Here is a 23,097-nt window from a genome sequence, read left to right as displayed (position 1 = left end):
TTTAATACATTGATTCCTTTAAAAACTAATAAACAAAAGATTGACCCAATATATTTAAGAACATTTTTAAATACACTTAACAACTTCTGTTCTGTGAAAGACACTGTTACGGGAATGAAAGGCAAGCCACAGACTGGGAGAAAATCTGTGCAAAACACATATCCCATAAAGGACAGGCAATTAAAACATACAAAGAATGCTTAAAACTCAACAATGAGAAAACCCAATTTTGAGATGGACAAAGGAGTTGAACAGATACATCACCAAAGAAAATAGAACAGATGGAAAGTAAGCATATGAAAAGATGCTGAACATCATATGCCAAGAGGGAACTGCAAACATACCTATTAGAATGGTGAAAATCTAAAATACTGAGAACACCAAATGCTGACAAGCATTTGGGACAACAGGAACTCTGATTCATTGGTGGTGGGAATGCAAAATGGTACAGCCACTTTGGAAGGCAGTTTGGCAGTTTCTTAAAAAACTAAATATACTCTTCTCATACAATGCAGCAGTTGTGCTTCTTGTTATTTCCCCAAATAAGTTGAAAACTTATATCCACATAAAAATCTGCACATGAATATTTACCGCAGTTTTATTTGCAATTGCTAAAACTTGGAAGTCCCGAAAGGTCTTTCAACAGATGAATGGATTAACAAACTGGAACATCCATACGATGGAATATTATTCAGTGCTAAAAGGACAGGAGCTACCAAGACACAAAGACATGACAGAAACTTATTGCATGTTGCTAGATGAAAGAAGCCAGTCTGAAAAGGATACACATGATCCCAACCACATGACATTCTGGAAAAGGCAAATATAGAGACAGTAAAAAAATCAGTGGTAGTCAAGAATGAACTCTAAGGTAAACTATGAACTTTAGTTAATAATAATGTATTAATGTTGGCTCATCGAGTGTAACAAATGTACCACACCAATGCAGGATGTTATTAACAGGGGAAACTGCGTTGTTGGGGATGAGGGGGTAGATAGTACTCTCTGCACTTTCTGTTCAAGATTTCTGTAAACATAAAACTACCTAAAAAATAAAGTCTATTAATCAAAAACCAAAAACACCCAAACAAACAAATTATTGACCCAATGTATGTAAGAGGATTTTGGGTTTCTTTCTTTGATTAAAACTGCTATACACTCCTACTGCAATTTCATTCTGCTTTCCTGATAATGATTTTTACAAAAATGTTATTTTCATCCAAGGTGCCTCCCAGAATTATTCCTTCTTTCATACAGAGGTAAATTATTCTTCATAAGAAGTAGGAAAATATTTCATTTATTAATCCAGTCAAAAATGATGACTGCTAAACTAAAATTCCCAACAAAAATTCCAAAGATGAGCAACACAAAAGCCTGTGGAAACAAGAAAAAAAGATAAAAAAACAATTAGAGTGTTTCTTAAATCTCCACCCTTCCAAATAATGTATTTTATATTTTAATATATATTGACTTTTTCAACACAAGATAAAATAATATAAAATGACAAATTACTTCTTAAAACAGAAGTCTTAAAAGAAACAAACAAAAACAACCTACCCCAAGCTTTCTCCATGAGAGTAAATCCTCTGTGCTAAGTTTAAGATAAAATAGTCCTGGGAATACAAAAATCAAACACGTTGATGTACTGGCACCTTTGGAGGAAAAAAATGATATTGCCAGATTCAGATATGAGGCCGGGTAACAACTTTATCCATTTTATTATGGGAGTTTTTTGAAATAGAAAACTTACCAACTACACCAAATACATTTCTAATATCAGGAACATATATTGCAAGTAAAACAATGATAATATTGAGTGCTAGGGTGATCAAAGAATGGTGAATCCATGAGAATGGAAAATTGGAGAAAAACATCATCATTAAAGCTTTTCTGGCCTGTGTAACAGAAAAGGAAATAGATTTAAGCAAAGAGGAAGTGTCAAAGGCAAAATATTCGCTTAGAGAAACGTATGTACAGTAACCATGTTATTTTTGCTCCCAAACCATTTAGATTCCAAAAACACAGCATAAAGTATTATTATAAAGTGTTCATACACATAAATTGTTTATACACAAAAACTTTTCCGTGTGAGCTTCATAAAAATTATTTTGCTTTAATTTTGGAAAAAAATTTCACACGCAATTTTTTTAGGTTACATAATTTTAAAAATTACCAACAATAAATTTCAAAGAATTATTTTCATTAAATTCAATAGACAGGAAAACAAATGATTTAAAACAAACAAAAAACATCATGCCATGTGGAAGAAACACCATTTACTATTTTATTTTATGTAAAAATAGCTCGGCGTACTTTCCATTGCTAAGGCAGGTAGCAGGTGGTCACATCCCACAAAGGTTTAACCAGCCTCTGCTGCAATCTTGGCACTGCAGCCTGCACAGGGAGGAGGTTAAAAATCTTGAAGGTCCAGTTTTTGAAAAACTCACTGTTAGAGATTCAAGATATCCATGCAGAAGCATTTATACCCAAAGCCTTTGTTTTTATTTGCTCAGGAATTCTTAAGATTCTTATGTATAGCAACTAGATGTAGAATGAAAATCTGTTCTGCCCCTAAAATTATAATTCTAGAGCAAATAAAGTATTTTGACTAAGGTTAAACTAGAAAGACTATGTGAAAGTAAATTTACAATAAATCAGGAGGAGTTTATTTTTGCTGACTCGACTTTTTCCTCTTTATGCACATTCTTTTGAAAACAGAATACAGAATTAAAGGGGGAAAAAACCCAACACTTGAGAAGAACTATAGTTTCTAAATTGGAAACAATGCTGTGGGAGACAGTAAATCTAAACTAAGTCTCAAAAAGCACAAATTAGCTTAGTGGTTCACTGTTATTTTTGTGCTTTCTTGAAGACATATGCAAGTACGAGGTCTTTGATCAATTACTTGACAAATGAGTAAGATATACAAGACTAGATGTGATTCAAACATTCTAGTCTGCAAAGAATTAGTGCTGCCATATTAGGGAGCCGCTACATTAAGCAACAAAACCTTTAAGAGTACTTACAGGGAAGTGGATTAGAGGGACTGTCAAGAGCACAGCAAATAGTATGCATAACTTCACAGTCATAACAACAACATCATGTGGCAAGTATTTACTATAACCTTTGAGTAATTCTGTCTCCACTTTGTCTGTAAATAAAAAAATAGTAATAAGGATCACATTACAAAACTACTAAGATGTCGATAATAGCAAAATTATTTTCCTTTGCACTAATGGATCCTAAGAGATTTTGGATTCTCATTATCAAATTCACCCGCAAGGAACTCATCGTTTCTTATTCTATGAAACACAGAGACATTGTTAAATATATTCTTGAAACCTATATCCTTTTCTTTTAACGAAATTAGAAATCAGGACAGGCAGAACCTCTAAATTATGACAATGAATGCATATATAAAAATCTCTTCAGAACTTTTCCTTAATCTGAGGGTTTTGAACATTTATGTTGTTTGTAAAGTGCTTTCACCCATATTGTTGAATTTAGTACCTATGATAACAATATGAGATAGGCAGGTAAGCTCAAAAATATTAAATGACTTGCCTAAGGTTACACAACACGAATGGGCAGAGCTGGCAGAGTGATTCACACAATTTTTTATGATGCCAAAGCCAATACCTCTTTCTCAATATCATAATGTTTTCTACAATTTCAAAGCATTTCATGCATGTTACCTGCTTCATCAACATTTCATCTGTGGATTCATCGCATAAAAAAGAGAATGAAGTGTTAGGAAAATGGCTTACTTGGTAAGCCAGTGTGGTAGTCAGTGACAGGATTTATACAGGTCAGATTTATGCTGACGAGGCTTTGCTCCAGTTTCCTCCCATTCTCTGGGTTGGGGTGAATGTCTCCTCCACCCCAACCCAGATGAGGGGAATGAAGAGTGAGTGTGCTCAAAAACACTGTGTTAACAGGGTCTTGTGGGGAAAGATCAGTTTGTACTTAGAACAGAATGGTATTTTCAAATTTGAGAGTATATGTTTTAGAATGGATGCTTTGGGGGAAAGAAAAAACAAATCAAGTGTACCTCTGTTTTTAAGGACCTTAAAATTAAAAGGGGAGATAAGATGAATACACATAATATAACAGTAAGTGTATACACAAATAAGTGGCAGAAGAAGGTCTAAACAAAGAGCTATGGAGATTCTAAACTGCGACCACACAGCAATGATCAAATCCCATGATTTACTAGCAACTTAATTTCTGAGTCTCTCTGTTCCTACATCTTTAAAATGGGGACAATACATTGGCCTATCGAGTTACTGAGAGCATTAAAAGAGTCAATGTATGTGTGTTCACATTCAAGATGTAGGGAAAGAGATTCTCTAGAAGCAATAAGCAGCACAAGTAGAAGCCTTGGAGTAGCAAAGGGAATGTGCATCTGAGAAAATGAGTAGTCCAGTAGGTACTACAGTGGCTGAAATATAGTGTGCTGTAGAGCAGAGAGCAGTGGGATGACAGGGCAGGAATTGCATTTACCTAGCAATACAGCTTTGCACAGGGTTTGGACTTAATCTGGTAGGCTGTAGGGATGCAGTAATGACTTAGGAAGAATAGTGTATTATGATCTGAAATAAGCAGGAGTACAGAATGGAAGAAAAAGAGATGCAAAATAGGGATAACAGTTAGAAGGCTACTGTCCTGATCACTGAGAGGTAATGAGAGTCTGAACTAGACTACTGATAATGGAAATGGGAAAGAAATGAATTGTCTGAAGTATCAAAGACATACTTTATACACGGTGGGACTAATGGACTACGTAGGAGACAAAGAAGAGCCAGGAAATCTGGATTCTATTTCCAAATCTATGAGATACTTGTGAATCTTTGGAGAAATATGGCAAACTATTTTGTTTCCATTTTCTGAATCATAAAATGAGCTATTAACACTTCTTGCTTAACAACCTTGCAGACTTTTAAAATGGTCTGGTTATTATGTGACATTTGGGCATTGGCCTGGCTCACCAGAGGAACACTTTTCTCTCCCTTATCATATAATGCTTTAATATCTGTAATCAGAGCCAATCTAATTAATCAAGGCACATACTTATAGGTCCCTTTAATCTGACAAAATTTAGATATTAACTAAGCTTTGGCAACTCTGGATAAAAGGATTCCAAGTAGCTTTAGAAGCCTGGGGAACTAGATTTATTACAAATTTGAAATATATGTCACATGTCCAGGATAAAAATCTTTCTTCTGAGCCAGTCATTCTGTGTTCTCAGCTGAGCCTTAACATATGTAAAGGATAGAGTACAACATACTTCTCTGATTCAGACAAATCTCTACAAATCTCAGAAAGGACGTTATGGTGATCTCTGCAAGTTATCTATGGCGTTGAACTCAGGAGGCTGCCATGTTTAATCCACATTGTCAAATAGGGTATAAAATTTACAAAGATTATCACAAAGAACACTGGATTAGTATTCAGGAAACCTGCCTCTAATTCTGTGACAGGTCATGTCCCCTCTCTGGGCTTTAATTGCTCATCCATAAAATGAACTGAAAGCCTAGACTCAAGGCCAGCCCTTAAGATCGCAGGCCCAATTACCAATTTCTTTCCATAAGATAGAGAGTTCCTGTAATCCTGACAGAAAGATACCATAAAAGGTTTCTCTTGGTTTTGATTAACAGCTCAAAAAAGAACCACTGTGAAGAGCAAATCAATATCTGCATCTTCTGTCGTTGGTCAAGAAATTACTTTTCTGTGATTCTATCTATCCATCTATGTACCAATCATTTACCTACCTACCATGTGAGTTTTCTTAGATGTGTATTACTCCATTACATAAAATTTGGATATGCTGAAGATTCTGCATTAGCGGAGAAGGGATTAAATTAGAGACAACATAACAGCTTTTCTTGATAACCAGGCAAATATCCCTATTCCAGGAAACATTTTTTACATGATGAAAACCTTTAGCCTTTGTAGACAAGCAACAGTGATAGACAGACACATACATGCACACACACATGTGTGCCTGGAGCCCAAGTGAGTCAAATTTTTCCAAAAGTTCACTTTAACAAAAACTTGAAATGAAGGAAATCTGGGTTCTACAGCAGAATTTCTGAGGAGCAGCACAGTAACAAAGACACTAGCTTTGAAGAGGCAAAACTAGATTGAAATCCCAACTCCATTATTCATTAGCTGCAGGTATCTGGCTTAAGTACTTAACCCAAACAAACCTATACAACCTTGTGGAGTTGTTATAAGAATTAAATTAGGCAATGTAGGTAAAATATCTGACACTTACTTAAATGCTAGTTCAATGAATGTATTAGTATCCATCCCTCCTCCATATCCCTTTCAATCTAAGCTTTCTTACAATTTAACATAGCTCCTAAGCACCTAATGGCGATTCGTGTAACTATTTCTCACCCATCCTGGATACTGGTAGGCCCTTTGAGGTTTCCTCCAGATAGTTTTATTTATCTATAAGGAGGAAAAGGAGGTCAGTTTTTCTGGACTTTTTTTTCAGTGTCGGAGATCTCTAAATATAATAGGATCTGAGCCAGGTGACAATTTTAATTTTAAAAAGTACAGCTATTCTGGTATACTAAATCTTTTTGAATCCTAAGAGACCATGTTATAGTATCTTATTGACAAAGTTTTGAGTTCAAGTCTGTATACAAACTAACAAACCCAACAACCAAAAATAGAGCATATATATTTGAAGAATTTTATCAGCCATGATCAAAAAAGCTTGCCAGTATGTTTTAACTTTCTTTTCAGTGTATCCAGCAGGGCACCATGCTCACATTGGAAATACAATGATGCTTTTCCTCATAGTGTACACAGAACTCTACCACTCTCATTCTACATCAATATAAAAATGCAAGAGCATATTTCGATTAATGGATGGCCTTTATTACTGCTGAAATAACAGAAATAGCAAGAAAAGAAAAACTATACAAGCAATTATATTTTTTTTCCCACATTGAAAATGCCAAGATAATACATTATACACTGCAAACCTACCATATTTAAATTTTATTACAGACAGTAAGAAGAAAAATAAAGTGCTGAAAGATAGAGCATCTGAAATTATGAAACATTACAATAATAATGATAATAATAATAGTAACACACCAGTAGCAGTAGCTTTCATTTGTGGAGGACTATTATCCGCCAGATACTATAAGAGGCATTTTACATACTCATTTCCTCCTCAGTACAACCCTATGTAGTTGTCACCATGGTACAGATTAGGAGATGAAGATACTGCAAGGTGAAGTATGAAGTATCCTGTTCGAGGTCATATAGCTAGTTAGAGTAGAGGAGTTATTTGAATCAGATTTGCTGGATTCCAAAACTCATACTTTTTTCCTCCTGGCTTACGAAATGTAGCTGTACAAGTAAACATTGTCCAAAAACTTGTCAGACTCGGAAAAACTCTGGGAGATAAGGAAAGTGTCATTGCCGGTCATCAAAGATGTCTAAAATTTGAAACATGAGCACGAGGCTATCAACCATAAAATCAAGAGGCATAATAGCTAAGCATCACCAAAGTAATAACAGCCATTTATTTGGAGAGTTGTTATAAAAGCATTCATAAACTGAAGAATGTATTCAGAATTTGACAAATTGAAATGTAACTTGTATTACAATTTGACAAAGCAAATTAAACAATCATGTTTGCAAATTAAACAACAGAGCTTAAATTTTTTTTTCTTGTTCTACACTTTTAAGTTTTACTTTTTCTTGAGGTTCTTATCAGAAGAGGAAAAGAAACCAACATATCAAGCAGGCAATTTTTCCAAAATAAATAAAAGAGAATTTTACTTTTATTTTTTGAATTAAAAAAAAATCTTTTAAAAAAATTAAGGAGAAATGTCATGGTGTACCATAGAATGCACATGTACTGAATCCGGTGGTAAGTCTGAAGGCAGAGATGTCTGACATCTAAGTGTACAACTTTAGTCCAGTGTAAAACTCTCTTCTTTCTCTACTTGTTCTTTTGCAATTAAGGCGACTCTTTCCCAACACGGTTCCCCAGAATGTCTGGACTAGAGTCTAATGTATCAAATTTGCAATTTAACACAGGTATTGATTTTCAACTCTGTACCCCACAAATATGTACAATCAACTGTTTCAATTAAAAAAAATTGCGATTAAAAACAAAATCATGATTGTGCATTTTTTTCTTGTAGAAAGACATCAATGTCCTTAAGCCTGAAGCTTTACTTAGGAGTTTAAGAAAATTTTCATATGAATTCATTGTATTTGATTCACCTTTCTAAGAGAAAGAGAATCAATTAAGGCTCCTAGCACCACCACACTACTGCATTGTAATCTGGGGGCCTGAACAAGGTAATTTACTAATGAAGGGCAGAAATAAAGTCTATACTAAGGTGTGAGATCATCTCATAACAATATATTTGGTCATGCATAATTAAAGAATATACTCACCATAAAAAGTGAGGTACCCAAAGAGTGCAGATATAAAATAAATGAGAAAACTTAAAGCAATTGCTGTATTGGTGACATTTTGCATTCTTTTCTTTGAAGGGCTAAAAGACAAAAATGGCAAAAGCAAAATCAATGACTTGAATTACATCTAAAGAAACAAGTATCTCCCAAGCTTGTGAAGAGGATTCCTCAATCATTAAAGACCTAGTTCATCAATAACTATATACTAGAGTTCCTAATCTGAAATTAGCACACAATGATTACACCTCCAGGATACATTCCCAGCTTGATAGAACTAATAATTAAAAAAGACACAATACATTCAAAATATGCCAGTATTCTATAGTACCTTTGAAGTTCACAGTATATGGGCAATATTGACGTATGGCAGAGAAATGAAAAAGCCATGGTTGGTATAGCATAAGCACTCTGAAAAAAAAATTTTTAAAGACAAAATTATTAAAGGCTACTCTATTGAAACCACTACTTCATTTGACAACATACTTAGTTCTTAAAAAAATCAATTTGGTTTAATTTACTTCATCTTTCATGAATCACCTCCTTCTAAAATAAGACTTTTAAAAAGAGAGATAGACCTATGGTCACCAGAAAATATTTTACTTGATAGTTGGCTTGCCTGTACCAGCCAGAATATTTCTTGGCTAGCTTCCCATACCATGTTGCTTTTACTACAATTGCTTTCTCTTCTACATTATTTGGGTAAGATAAAAAAAAAATTAGGTACAATAAATAATATCTTGGTAAAATGAAAATAACATTTTTGAAATGTTCTTACTGTAATTCTCAGTCTTTCCTAATTACGCACCATTAAAATACATCTTATTACCCAAGCAGTAATAATAGTTAACGCTTTTGAACCTTTTCACCAACCCAATCCAAGGGAATACCGAAAATACTAATCACATCTTAGTATTGCCAGCATCTTTGATGAGGATCTCTTTCAATAGGAATGAACATCATTTATTCTAGACCTACAAACTCTTAGAGATCCAATGGAATACATGAGCATGAGTTTTGTTTTGTTTAGTTTTTATTATTAGAACTTTTAACAAGAGCCAGAGGAAGTTACAAAAAAAAAAAGTTACCATCTAAATGAAAATACTGTCTTTACCAAATACAGTACCAAACGGTGGTGATTTGTTTTCTCTTTTCCGCTCTAAAAAAAATTTCCCTCAACTAACTTTAGGCTCTTCGGCGAAAGAAGTTCCAGATGATGAAGACCTACCTTGGGACATAATGCCTAGACTCCTAAAGTATCTGAGGGGAACTAGGAGGAAGGAAACTGTAGTGTTTCCTGAGGCTGGTTTAGGGGAATGAGAGTTTAATTCACAAGTTCTCTCCTTCATATATTATTCAGTTTCCCGGCTTGTCAATGTTCCCACTTAGGTCTTTAAGACACATGGAGATCTTTACTATGTAAAAGATGTGATAACCTCACTTGTGTGACCAGAAAGACATTTCTCAATTAAAAACTCGGGATAAAAACCGGGGGGGGGGGGGGGGGGGGGGGGAGAAGATATAACAACCACAATTATTTGAAGTTGATACGACAAGCAAACAGAAAGGACATTGTTGGGGGGGAGGGGGGAGGGAGAAGGGAGGGAGGTTTTGGTGATGGGGAGCAATAATCAGCCACAATGTATATCGACAAAATAAAATTTAAAAAAAAATAAATAATAAAAAAAATAAAAAATAAAAATAAATAAAAATAAAAAATAAAAATAAATAAAAATAAAAAATAAAAATAAATAAAAACTCGGGATAAAAAGAAAAATTCTGCATGGAGGAGTAACCACGCTAATGTTCTACACTAGTAGAGTTGTACATGAGTGGAGGGGATTCTAGTATCTGGGATGTGTAAAATAGTATTTCAGCAGAATCAGAAAGTGTAGAAGAAGAAACTTGCAGCAGCAGAAAAACTCTGAGCTATTCTAGAATTGTAAAGCACAGACTATCTAGATCACAGTTCCTGTCACCTCTGCTGATGCTCAGGGGCTTTTGCAGGCACTGTCAGTATCCTATGGCTCTTAAGAGTAAGCAAGGGGACTTGGTCTTCTCGTGTCTGCTCCAGGCTTCATAAATTTCAACTTTGGAATGTCGGCCAGATCATATATTTGCAGTCCAATCACTAGTCCAATGATGAGGCTGTTTAGCTACAAACCAAGGTTCTACTCACAGGGGAGGAGTTTTTGACATAATTGGCTATTTAGCTTTACAAGTCCAGAGGGCAACAGGAAGTCTGTATCCACAGAGGACCTTATTGGCCAGACCAGACATTCGGTAAATCTGTTCTTTTAAGCAAAGGCCCATTTAAAACAGGCTCCATTTAAAGGCATGCCAAAAAAAAAAAAAAAAAGGTGGCTGCTTCATAATGGGCCACCCTGTGTTAAATAATATTATTCTTCTAGTAGGCAATCCTATACTTAGCACTTTCATGAAAATTAATTAGTTACAGGTACAAAGACCTAAGAGACCATGTGACACAAATCTCTTAAAACTTGAAATGTGAAAAATAACCAAAAGTATCTGTTAATAACTTACACACCTCTTTGGAGAAATGAAAGACCTTTGGTTTACAATCATCTGTAGCATTTGAAATCTGTTTAAGGGTATTGAGGGTAAAAAAGAGAAACCAGCAGCTATTAAAAGTCAGAATACATCAACAAAAATAGTGAATTTATTATTACTAGGCTTTCAAATCAAAATACTTTGAAACAAAGTTTCAAAACTGCAAGCTAGCCATTACTTTCTCATTAATTAGGAAAAATAATAATTAGTCTGCTTTTTCCCCCTTTTAAATTTAAAATAAAATATAAGCTATTACCTGGAAGTATTTCTGTATGTAATTTAATGTCAGAGGACAAGGGATGGACCATTTTTTAATTATTATCTGTAAAAAAAAAAGGTAAAATCAGCACTCAGATTACTTCTTGTAAAATTCATAAAAAATTGATTTCAAACAGGTCAGCATTATTTCAATTAATCTAACATCATACAAATAAGATGCTAACAGAAGATTCTTTGTTTATATGACTTTCCCTGCTTAGAATGGGGTCATCATTTAACATGGTCACCTAGGGTGGGAGGGGGTGGGATGGAGGGTGCTACACATCTGTTTAGTAGGGATCTTCCCAATTAAAGACTGAGGTACTCCCGTGTCAACTTTCAAAATTCCAATAGCATCAAGGCATTTTTTAAAAAGTGCAACTCAAAAAGGGAACACGATGTTTTCAGTGACAATGCACAAAGATATGGTTATTTGTGGACATGGTATCGGTAGCATATAGGGAAATATTAATCACAGTTTGGGGAAAAGCCACAGGCAGAAATAAGTAAAGACCTCATGCAAAGGGGGGAGCTTGGGGATTTCTGATGTATTAAGTGCTGCCCCTCCTTACTTTTTCAGATTTGTATTATTTTTGGCAAATATGAAGAAAGCTGGCTAAAAAAAGAGCACATAGCTAGGGAACTCTAGCTGGTAAAAATGAATTTAAAAAAAATTAAAAGAAATCCAGAGGGATGCTGTTTCCCAGAAATAATCAATGAAAATGTTCCAGGATTTTACTCTTAATTGTGGCCATCCTGTTCCTAGACCTACAGTTGTGGTTGTGTCAACATTACCATTGTTGCTGTTGTTTCAGGACCCATAATGACTCCATAAATGTTTGCTCCAGGCTGAATCCCAGCATACAATAGGGTAAGGGAGAATAAAGGAAGTACTTGTCCTTTGCAGGAGACCAATAAGGAAACACTATTCCTATTTGGTATTTATCCAGTTTTGGATTTTAACTACTTCAATCAAATTGTTATACAGTGATAAAAATAATCTAAGGAAAACATATACTTTTAGAACTAATTTAATGAGTGAACTAAAGAATCACTCTTAATTATAAACCTGACCAAGAAAATAAAAAAAGAGTTATAAAGACTAACTGGGCAAGTTCCTTTTCATTTCTAAGTAAGTTTTTAATAAGAAATAAAACTAAATGATCAACTTTTCAAGAGAAAAGAACAAAATAAAAAGCAGTAATCTCACCATCTTTTTTTCTGATAGGTTTTCAAGAAAAGGATGAGGATGGGGTGATGGAGAAGCTAGAGAAGCAAGGTTGTTATCAGTCTCTCCCCTCAGTCCTGCTGTGGCCAATCCAAATTCTCACATTCCTCCCTTCTAACAGTGGTGGTTGGCAGAACAGCCATTTACTGAGCACTTGCTGTGTACCAGGTACCTTGATAAGCTCTTTATGTGAACTACTTCATTTATTTTATCAGCTGTTATTCCTGAGCTTTTAAATCAAAATATTTCAAAACAATGCTCCAAAATGCAATATAAGCATTACCTTTTCATTAGAAAAAAACTCCAGCAGCCTGATTTTATATTAATATAAAATTCAATTACTACAGCCAATTTCTCTGCAAAGACCCATCCCAACCCCAAGCCTGCATGATGAAATGGGTTGGATAGAGATGATACCCTATAAAGCAGAAGTACAGAAGAGGAACGGAAAGAGACCCAATAACAAAGAGGGAAGATTAACAGGGAGTCCTTGCTCCGACTGAAGACAGAACATGGTAAGAAGATAACTTCAGGGTTAGAAAGGGAAAGGGAGATTAAGTATTAAAAACACTTGTTCGCTAGCACAAAAAGCCCTTCCTCCTTCTTTCTGTGCTAAATCCTTCCCTTCTTTCAAGGCTCAGCTCAAGTTTTATTTCCTTCCAAATCCTTTACTGTAGCTCTAAGTGATCCGTCTCTCCTCTCAACTCTTGTGACTCTTATTCTGAAGCAAATAAATCAATACTTAATGTTGTATTACCTATTATATTTACAAATTAGATTTAAAAATATATATATTGACAAAAATAATCAATGAAAAAATTGGCATCCTTCAAAAAAAATCTGGGTTAGTATGTTATGTTTCCTTTTCCCAACCACTATGTATTTCAAAACCCAACAGAGAATCTAAAATAAACAGGCCAATTAAAAAAGAGCATTAAAAGAAAGTGTACAGAATGTTCTTCATTGTCCTATTGTAGACCAAATTTAAACTGCTCTCACAGGTAAAAATCTGAGCAGATGGTTTGTAAAGCATTACAATAAATGCAGAATAAGGGTATTATTTCCATATGACTGCCACAGTAGAAATCTGCATTGAATTAAACAGTATCTGCCATGACAGAAATGAAAACTACAGTACATGTATAATATCAATACATTTCACCTGCTTCCAAGCTATTGATTGTGAAAACTACATTACTACTACCTATGCAACACTTGGATGGCCAACGATCTGTGAGGGAAAAATTCAGCATGTTATCTACACTGATTATGTTTAATATCCATACATTCATTTGCATATATAGACCACTTCTAACCATGATGCTACTTCTCAACAACCAAATTATGATGAAAATACTTACTGTTTCTCTCTTCAATAAGAAGCCTAAAAAGTGTATGTTCAATTTACCTATTTGTAAGATAGCAGTCAGACAATTGAGGGGGTGGAGGGAGGAATGATTTTAATGTTTATAAATTCAACGAATGATTAAACGCAAGCACTGTTAAGTATTTTTAGTTTTAAGAGCATTCATGAGAGTATAAATACTAACACTGAAATCAGGGTCACTTCCACTTCATTAAATATTTTAAAGGTGTTTTATCCATTTGTCTCAGAAGATAGTTTAGCCTAAGTTAAAAGTACCCTAGATTGTTTTGACAGCTTTGAAATCTAGCTCTGTAACATGGCTTAACTACTGACGTGCTGTCTTGCTCTTACGTATGGCTTTTTTTTTTTTTTCATTCATTTCTCAATACAAGGGAGAGTTTAACCAAGTTTATCAAGGCCATTTGGATATGTATATTTTGGGGAAGTTAAAAATGTTTAATCCTACTTAAGTTTTGACATTTAGATACTGACAATGGAACCAAGTGCCATGCAAAGAAAAAATGACTTTAAAAAAATTTTCACACAAAGATACTATCTTTAGGATGTTAAGATCTGTTTTAGAAGAAAATAAACTCAAATTCTCTTTTATCTTTATATTAAATTACCTTGTAAATATCAAAATAAGTTAAATTTACTGTAATATATATTTTCTGTTACAAAAAAATGAGCCAACTTAAAAATAAGAAAATATATATTCCACATGTGGAGAAAAATATTTATTTGCAGTAGTGCAAATAAGTTATGAGATCTATGCTGAATAAATCAGATCAGACAGGAGAATTCAGGCATCCCAATTCTTATCAGATCTCCTTAATCATTAAGTCTCAGAAGTTCTGGTTTCATTAATGGAATGAAGTTTCAAAATTAAGATGACTAGTGTCAAGTTGATTTTACATATTACAACCAGTCTGATTCTTCACAATATTGTAAATTGACTGAAATAAATCGATACACCTACACAAAGACTTACTTCCATCTAGGGTTTTAACAGAATTGGTGTACTCTCCTCTCTAGTTAACCATAGAGACAATGAATTTGAAATGCTGCTCTAGATAAGCCTCTTCAAAATAGATACAATGATGCTGATAACACCAAGGTCAAGGATTAGGATACCCATACCAGCCAGCAGCAGAAAAAAAAAAAAAAAGAATGCAAAATAGATACGATGAAGGAAATAATTGGGTTGAGCAAAAGTGCTTTTAATAACAGTGAAATAAAATAGGATAACCTTCTCAACACAAAATAGAGTTAAAAGAAAAAAGACATTAATATAATGAGTCTAATTTTAGTGAGGAGATAAGCAATGCATTATATTTTAAACTTACCACAAGAGCAAAGAACACCATAAAGAAAAATGATAAACTACTTGTGTAGCCAAGAAAGCCTGTAAAATAACAGTAAAATAAAAAGCAATTTATAAGGAAAGTGATCCTAACATGGAACTAAAGCTATACATCTTGGGCATGTTTTCTATTACAGTGCTTGGTATCTGGGGCTTAGGGCTCAGAATAACAACATTCCAACTATCTGTCACAGATCATTTATGTAGCTCTGTACAGCAGAATTGGAACTGGCTTACCACTAATGGTACACTGTAAGGAAAGGCTGCTCTTTAATGTTCCGCTGTAAAGATTTTATTTTAGTAGGGCAGACAAAATACTACTGCAAACCAAGTAATAGGTTAACTAGGCAGGGCTGAAGGCTGAACAACCTAAAATACAGCCAAGTTTTAAGTTATTCACAACCACCACCCTTCTTCTAAAAATGTGGTGCTGTGAATTTAAAAGCCCCTTAATATTTCTTCCTCTCTTTCTTTTTCCCAAACAAATCATGTACTCTTCTATAAAGACTCACCAATTTTTGGAAGAAGTGCAAGAGGGAACACAATGCCAACACAAATGATTATTAGTAGCGTCTGTCCATCAAGATACCAAGACCTATTAGGAAAAAAGTTCTATTTTAGGCACAAGGCTCAAGTGTTTGTTCTTATATACACACATACACACATATAGATACACACATGCACACACACATTACAACCATTACAACCACCCAGTAGGAAAAGTCTACTTCCTTTTGTTAAAATGTTTTTGTGGGATTCTATTCTTATTAATGAATTTACATTTAGGAAATGTAGCGAAACAATGAAATGCCATTTTTCAACTACCAAATTAATATATATTTAAAAATAAGATAATAGTCAATGTTGATGAGGAGTAATGAGGTATGCAAAAAACTGGTGAAAGTATAAACTATGTAAATTATCTTTTTGGAAAGCAATTTTGCAATACATACTGACAGCCTTCAAATAATTATACCTTTAAACACTTATAAAAGACTATTAAAAATAAGGAAACAATCAGCACTAAGAACAAATATTTTTTAAAGATGTTTATTAAAAACATTTAAAATAATGAAAACTGGAAATGAACATCTAAGACCATAACAATTTTGAAATAACAATATAATAAATATTCAATAAACTTTGTGTGTATATATCATAATAATTTTGAGGAAAAACACAGATGCATTAAAAATAGAAAGTAACTATGGTATATTGGTAGCTATTATCTCTGGTGGTAGAATGATGGGTAATTTTTCTTCTTTGTAGTTTTTATATTTTTCCAAATTTTCAGAAAAGGGCATGAATTACCAGGTAAAAAGAGTAGTAAATTTTTCATATAAAGGCATTAGAATACTAAATGAAAAAAGGTAGGTTAACAGTATGACTCTGTATTTGTTCATTAAAAAAACAAAACAAAACTGAATGCACATTAAAAAAAGGTCAGAAGGCAGTATGATAACACCAAAGTCAAGGGTTGGGCCAGTCGTCAAAAAAAAAAAAAAAAAAAAAAATCAGAAGGATATACTTAAAATACCAAAAGTGGATATTTCTCTGTGGTAACAATATGAACTATTTTTATTTTCTTCTTGTTTGCATATACATGGTTTCAATTGTTCAATATGAAATACATACATAGAAATTTTAAAAAGTTAATTTCCCCAGGACCTTATTGGATTTGTATGTAAAGGACAAACAATTCATGAAAGAAATACAACTAGTAAATGCACACGAAGAAAAATTCAATCACTGCTAATTAAAGAAATAACAAGACTATTGAAATTAAACTAGTAAAATTATTAAAAAATAATATTCAAGGATGTAGCATAATTGGCCCTTCACATAGTGTTAGTGATCTTGTCAATTAGTACTATCTTCCAGAAAAACGATGAGAATATGTAGCAAGAGCAATAAAAATGTAGTGGCAATCTACTATAAGAAAATAATCAAAAATAGAAAAATTTCTATATGTATTAAGATGTTGAATGTAAGTTTATTATAATATTAAGAAGCTGGGAGGAAAACTATATACACAGCATTAAAAAATATTTAGGTCAATAACAGCATACTCAATGGAATGTTATGCAGCTTTTAAAAAAAGACTAATATGATGGAAAATGCTTATGATATAAACACAAAAAATATGATTATTAACTATATTTTCAAAAGCTGTTTGGGAAAAATAAAAGAACAGTGATTAAGTTAGAGACGGTATTATGTATGATTTTTCTTTCTTTTCTAAATCTTCGCTAATGTAGCTGTTATATTTTTACACTGAAGTACATATATACACACACATATACAGGTATACATACATCCATGCACATATATACACACACATGCACAACAGTAACAGAGTAAAATTCATGCTAAAAATGGGAGTTGGGAGCATCAAAGATAATAGATATTACTGTTTCTTTTTTTTTCTTCTTTTTTTTCTTTTTTTTGTGACCAGTAAGGGGATTGCAACCCTTGGTGTGGTGTCGCCCGCACCACGCTCAGCCAGTGAGTGCACCGGCCATCCCTATAGAGGATCCGAACCCGCCGCCTCAGCGCTACCAGGGCCGCACTCACCCAAGTGAGCCACGGGGTCGGCCCGATATTACTATTTCAAATCATCTGGTAGAGTATCTCAGCATTCCCACTTTGCGATAATGCATCCTCTTTCACTCTCTACCAGGTAGCCAAAGTCTCCCAACGCCATATTAAGAAAGTGTTTTCCTTTACAAAGGTTTCAACCCCTGGCTTCTAACATGGACTTTATGGCTCATTGTATGTCTTTTACACACTGGTTTATGAGGAAGTCCTCTCCAATGTACTCTTTAATCATTACTATTGGGTACTGACAACTTCCTCTTTAACAGAACAAGAGAAACAGAAACAGCACCATGATCACACTTTTCCTTTCTCTACTCTAGTTTGTGTTCTTAGGAAATGCATGTGCCAGCGATAAAAACCTATGTACAAGTATTTCTAGCTCTGATGGAACTGAAGCTGTGCTCCCTGCATTTGCACATGCCCCTCAATTGTTGGTGTGCAGGAAGTACATATTTAGTATGCATATTAAAAGTACAAAACGATACTCAACATGTTCATCTTCTAGTCATTCTTGAATAAGAATCAAAATAGGAACTTCAAAATATCCCTCACTGAGGAACACCTGGCAACTAAATTTCTGAAGCTGGCAAAAAGCCCAGGGCTCTATGTCTGAAATGGCTTTCCTTCTGGGACTCAATATCAGACTCAGACAGTTGCAGTGCCAGGAGGAAAAAGACCCAAAAGAGCACCAAAGCAGATTCCGTCTGTTCTGCTGTCCCTGCTAGATGTATTGTACACTTAAAAATCTGTTAAGAGGGCAGATCTCCTGTTAAGTGTTCTTACCATAACAAAATAAAATAAAACATTATTATAAACCAATCTGACTCTAAAAGAAAAAAAAAGTCATGAAGGTAGAGTTGTATCCCCAAGACCAGGACTCTTTTCTCTTACATAAGAATAAAGGAACACTTTTTGAAATCCCGAACAACAGTCACTTTATACTATTTCAGATCACAATTCATTGATGTCCATAAAAGTCACATGACAGACCAAAGCACTGAACTGTGTGGGTTTGAAGATAACTTTACCTTCTCCCAGAAGTAACAGAATCACAGAGTTATGGAATATCAGAGGTGGAAGAGACCTTAGAGATTATCTGATTCAACAGCTTCATTTTACATGTCTGTAAAATCAGTAAGATGATGATGACCTTAATGATAGTAGCATTAGAAATAATCTCTACTCTTCAATAGTCATTGTACGTTTATGGTATTTTTCAGATACTGCCTCCTTTATTTCAAGCTCATGCTTTATACTCCCCTTTCACAGGATTAAGCTTTAAATTCTTATTATTGTAAAATATAATTTCTCTAGCCCTGGCTTGGCTACTAGTTATTATTATTGATTTCTTATTCTTATTAACTTATGTTAATAAAGCCAATTTTAAATACTGTACTTGTCTTTACCATTTATTAACCATAAAGGCAACACAGTAATGCACAGTAAAGTTAGCTTAGATTTCATGTGCATGTAACAGCCAAATGAATTGTGTTTGGCAATGGATATTTTCCAAATAGAAATGGTTAAAATGGTACAAAATAAAACCTCAGCCTGAGAAATACAAAGCAGTAAAAAGAAATCTCAAGAAGTATATATTAAATAAATGTATTTTATAAATCAAGATTTTAGAAGAATGCACTAACCTTTAATTTTTTCCTAAGAGGAAAAAGAATTATCTAACAGGACTCCTGTTTTCCTACTGTGATCGAAATACACATTCTCTTTAAGCCAAAAGAATTAGAGTAAAAAGTTTTATACTTCCTAGAAAACTTGTTTGATCTGTGGATTTAATCCTATATGATAAAAATGTTCCAAGTATGAAATATAGAGTATAAATCCTTAGCTGTATTGCAAATGCTTTGGCATGCAGACGTTTTTTTCCATATTTTAATGAAAACCAGATTTATTTAGTAGTTGCTTTAATTTCATTCTCGAATGGAATGGAACAAGAGTATCATATGTTCTGAATTAGGATCTTACTCACATCCCATATCAATTATGTAACTCAAATGCAAGACAACTTAATTGTGTCAATCATATTCCCCTGACAAGATCATTAAATGTTAACAGAGAGCTTCCAACTTTTAACAGCCATAGATTTAAAATATATAAGTTATTGTATAAAAAATATAGATGTATCATAAAAGTTCAGTATAAGTATTATAGCATCTGACTTCTAATAATAATTTTTGAAATTAGAGTATTATGAACACAAAATTTATTTTTGATAATATCTTTATAAAGGCTTATATTTCATGAAAGTACATCAAACTCACAGATAACCCAGAAAATAAGCACACCTAAATGATCTTAATTGAAATTTATTGTAAATCAAACCCTAAAATACACACATATCAATATCATATTGATCTCATAGAAGAAATACTGCTATGTAACTCTATCTAGAAATAAACTGCCCTATATAGATAGTAAAGTCAGTTACCATAACATTTGTTTCTTAATGATTTTATAGCATTAAACTTTACAGATTAATGATTTATCTGCATTCTAACCAATTAATATAATTAGTCACTTATTAATGTTTTTCAAAACTTTAAAATCCAAAATAAGTGAATATATACTATATTTGAAATAAGATTGTTAAAAAGATGTACAATTTTAAAACATCGTAACAGAGATGATGGAAACCAGCCACAGTATTTTTCAGTATACAGTTAAAAAAACTCATTTCTGACAAGTAAAAATAACACTTTAATCAATTTTCTACTAATACGAGTGATGGGAGTTAGTTTTATTTTTTGTTTTAAAAATAAACTGGGGTGGAGGGGGGAGCCCAACAATGTAAATGGCAATTGCTTTAAAATAAAACTGTGGTAAAATTATAACTTTTAGAGAAAGAAGACCTAAGTTTCAATACCAATTCTGCTACATACTACTTTAGTTATTTCTAAATGTTTACACTTATTTATATCCCTCTTCTTTCCACAAAGACATATAACAATAAAAAAAATAATAAACAGAAGTCACCAAATTCAGGACCAAGAAAAAGGAAAATAAATGACAATGATTGGGATTAACATAGTTTATGTGATATATTCAAATTTGACTCTGAGCTTCCTGGCAGTCAGAGCAAAAAGGGAAACACACCTTTAACACAGTTATTATTATTGAAATTTCTTAATCCTCCATATTTACATTGTGCTATCACCTTACAAAAGAATGTGTATGTATAGTATCTCATTTGATCATACAATAACTTTGTTAAAAAGGAAATATTGGTACACCCCAATTATACCAGATAAAGAAATTTAAAGCTCAAAGTTAAGTTATATGGCCAAAAGAAGTTAAATTAAATTCCTGAGATTATTGAATATGAAATGGTCAGAACACACATCTCCTTACCTGTAGTCTAGTATTCTTTATTCTACCTCATATTACTTTGAGTTCTTAGCCCTAAATTATAAAATAAATTTCTCACATAGAATTTGAGTAATAGAAGTTGTCTTCAATATTTTTACACCAAATACAAAAGCGAACTTCATATAGCTATTTCTAATAGCAATCAATTATCAAACTAAGAGCATAAAACCAAAATGTAACTAGATAAAGCTAGAGATAAAAACAAGGTAGTTGTGATCATCAGATGTGACAATGAATGTGGAAACCTTGTAAACTGTAAAGTACTATACAAAGATATACTATCTTCTGATGATGAAAAATCGTTAAGGACTTCTACCTACCTTTTTTCAACCACATTTTCTTGATGGTTCCTATTCAGATCTAAAGTATACCATACTTTCCCTTACAAATATGTATTTGTAACCACCCATGTAGAATTCTTTAACAGAGGCCCAGTTGTCAAAGCTAAAAACTAAATTTCAAAAACCTGCCCTGCCTTCCAGAACAAGTTCAATTATTGGAGCAAAACAACTAAATACTCAAATCTAAAAGGTTTTGTGTTGTGCTTTCTTATCTATGTGAAATAACTTGATGACAATTAAAATGATTTATTCTGTCTTTTCAAGTTCATTTTCAAAAATTTCTTGCTCTACATAGTAAGAGGAAAAGCACAATTAATTTGTTTTTTCCCCTATAAAAACAGATGAGTCAGTAGTCTTTAGGACCCAGTATTTTTTAAATAAAGAAGAAAGGAGGCATGATGTGGTTTAGTATTGTTCATAATTTTGTTAAAAAATAGGAAATGAAACAATGAAGTCCTTGCAAAATACTTATTTTTATCATGCTTTACAATAGGAATCTCACACAGGTATGGTTGTAATTGCCACTTCTTCACCACTATGATTTGCTGAGAAGTTACAGTTCTCAGTACTGAGAAGTGAGCAGTATTATTCACTTCTCTCCTTTGTTTAAAACCTTTACTGTCAGTATTTTTAGCCTTCCCTTATCCCCCACCTCAATCTTTCATATCCCCAGAAATTTCTCCTTTACTATTCTCCAAGAGCTATTTCAAACCTGTCTTATCCTATCTCACACCCCCAAAGAATGCAAGGATTATATCTGGTGCTTCAGATGGTTCAGAGCACAGTGCTTCATATATAATGGCTAATCAATAAAAATCTGTTGAGTGTTTTATTCTCTATCATCAATCAACTCCTGCCTAAGTTGTGTCTTGAAGGCAAGAACAACATTTGTTTTACTTCCACTAGAGTACTATTTATTGAGTTAATACATGAATGAACACAATGTGAAATATTTTAAATAAATATTATTGAATTAATAAATAAATGAACACAATGTGAAATTTTTTTCTTACCCACTGTAATCTCCAGTCAAAAATTCTGAAATAGTGGCAGGAAGCTCTGTTTTAATAATTAAAAGATAAGATGACATAGCTGCAAAAAGAATGAAGAGTTCCTATTAGAATTCTATAATTTGTAACCATTTAAAGAATAATCTATCCAGAAACACAGATGTCCATTAGATGTCCATAAGAAAGATTAACTCATAATGCACAATCCCAAGGATATATATATATATATATATATGTATACCAGGAATAAAGACAAGTAACTTCAGAGAGAAAATAATTGGTAAATCCATTAAGTATTTTTTTGTTTACATTTCAAGTCCAAGCAAACTATTTGCATAAGAAAAAGAGTCTTGATTAGAAGTCATTTATAAACAAAATTTTGTTTGAAGTTTTGCAAAAACTCCTTTATGTTATTGCCCCAGTCCAATGCGTTAGGTTAGTTTAGCAACTATTAACATAGAAACAGAAGTTTAATAAGTATTAATAATATTGATTATCTGTTCTTTTGTACTAGAGAGAGATGCTCCCCC

At 33.2% G+C, this 23,097-nt stretch overlaps 1 protein-coding gene across 1 annotated transcript in view; it reads right to left on the bottom strand.

Annotated features, from left to right (window-relative positions):
- Positions 1 to 379: 379 nt before the first annotated feature.
- SLC38A6 (solute carrier family 38 member 6) overlaps positions 380 to 23,097 on the bottom strand; it is a 59,948-nt gene continuing 37,230 nt past the window's right edge. The window contains exons 6-16 of the mRNA XM_063090924.1: positions 22,571 to 22,649; positions 15,750 to 15,832; positions 15,221 to 15,279; positions 11,279 to 11,344; positions 11,000 to 11,053; positions 8,783 to 8,862; positions 8,434 to 8,534; positions 3,027 to 3,151; positions 1,751 to 1,895; positions 1,558 to 1,652; positions 380 to 1,374 (exon numbers count right to left, since the gene is read on the bottom strand). Coding sequence (XP_062946994.1) covers positions 1,294 to 1,374; positions 1,558 to 1,652; positions 1,751 to 1,895; positions 3,027 to 3,151; positions 8,434 to 8,534; positions 8,783 to 8,862; positions 11,000 to 11,053; positions 11,279 to 11,344; positions 15,221 to 15,279; positions 15,750 to 15,832; positions 22,571 to 22,649 — 968 coding nt within the window. The 3' untranslated portion in view covers positions 380 to 1,293. The remainder of the gene's footprint in view (positions 1,375 to 1,557; positions 1,653 to 1,750; positions 1,896 to 3,026; positions 3,152 to 8,433; positions 8,535 to 8,782; positions 8,863 to 10,999; positions 11,054 to 11,278; positions 11,345 to 15,220; positions 15,280 to 15,749; positions 15,833 to 22,570; positions 22,650 to 23,097) is intronic.

This window comes from Cynocephalus volans, chromosome 3 (assembly GCF_027409185.1).
Source record: "Cynocephalus volans isolate mCynVol1 chromosome 3, mCynVol1.pri, whole genome shotgun sequence".
NCBI lineage: Eukaryota > Metazoa > Chordata > Mammalia > Dermoptera > Cynocephalidae > Cynocephalus > Cynocephalus volans.
Note: the sequence above shows the minus strand (reverse complement) of the source record. Positions and strands in the feature narration are given on the sequence as shown.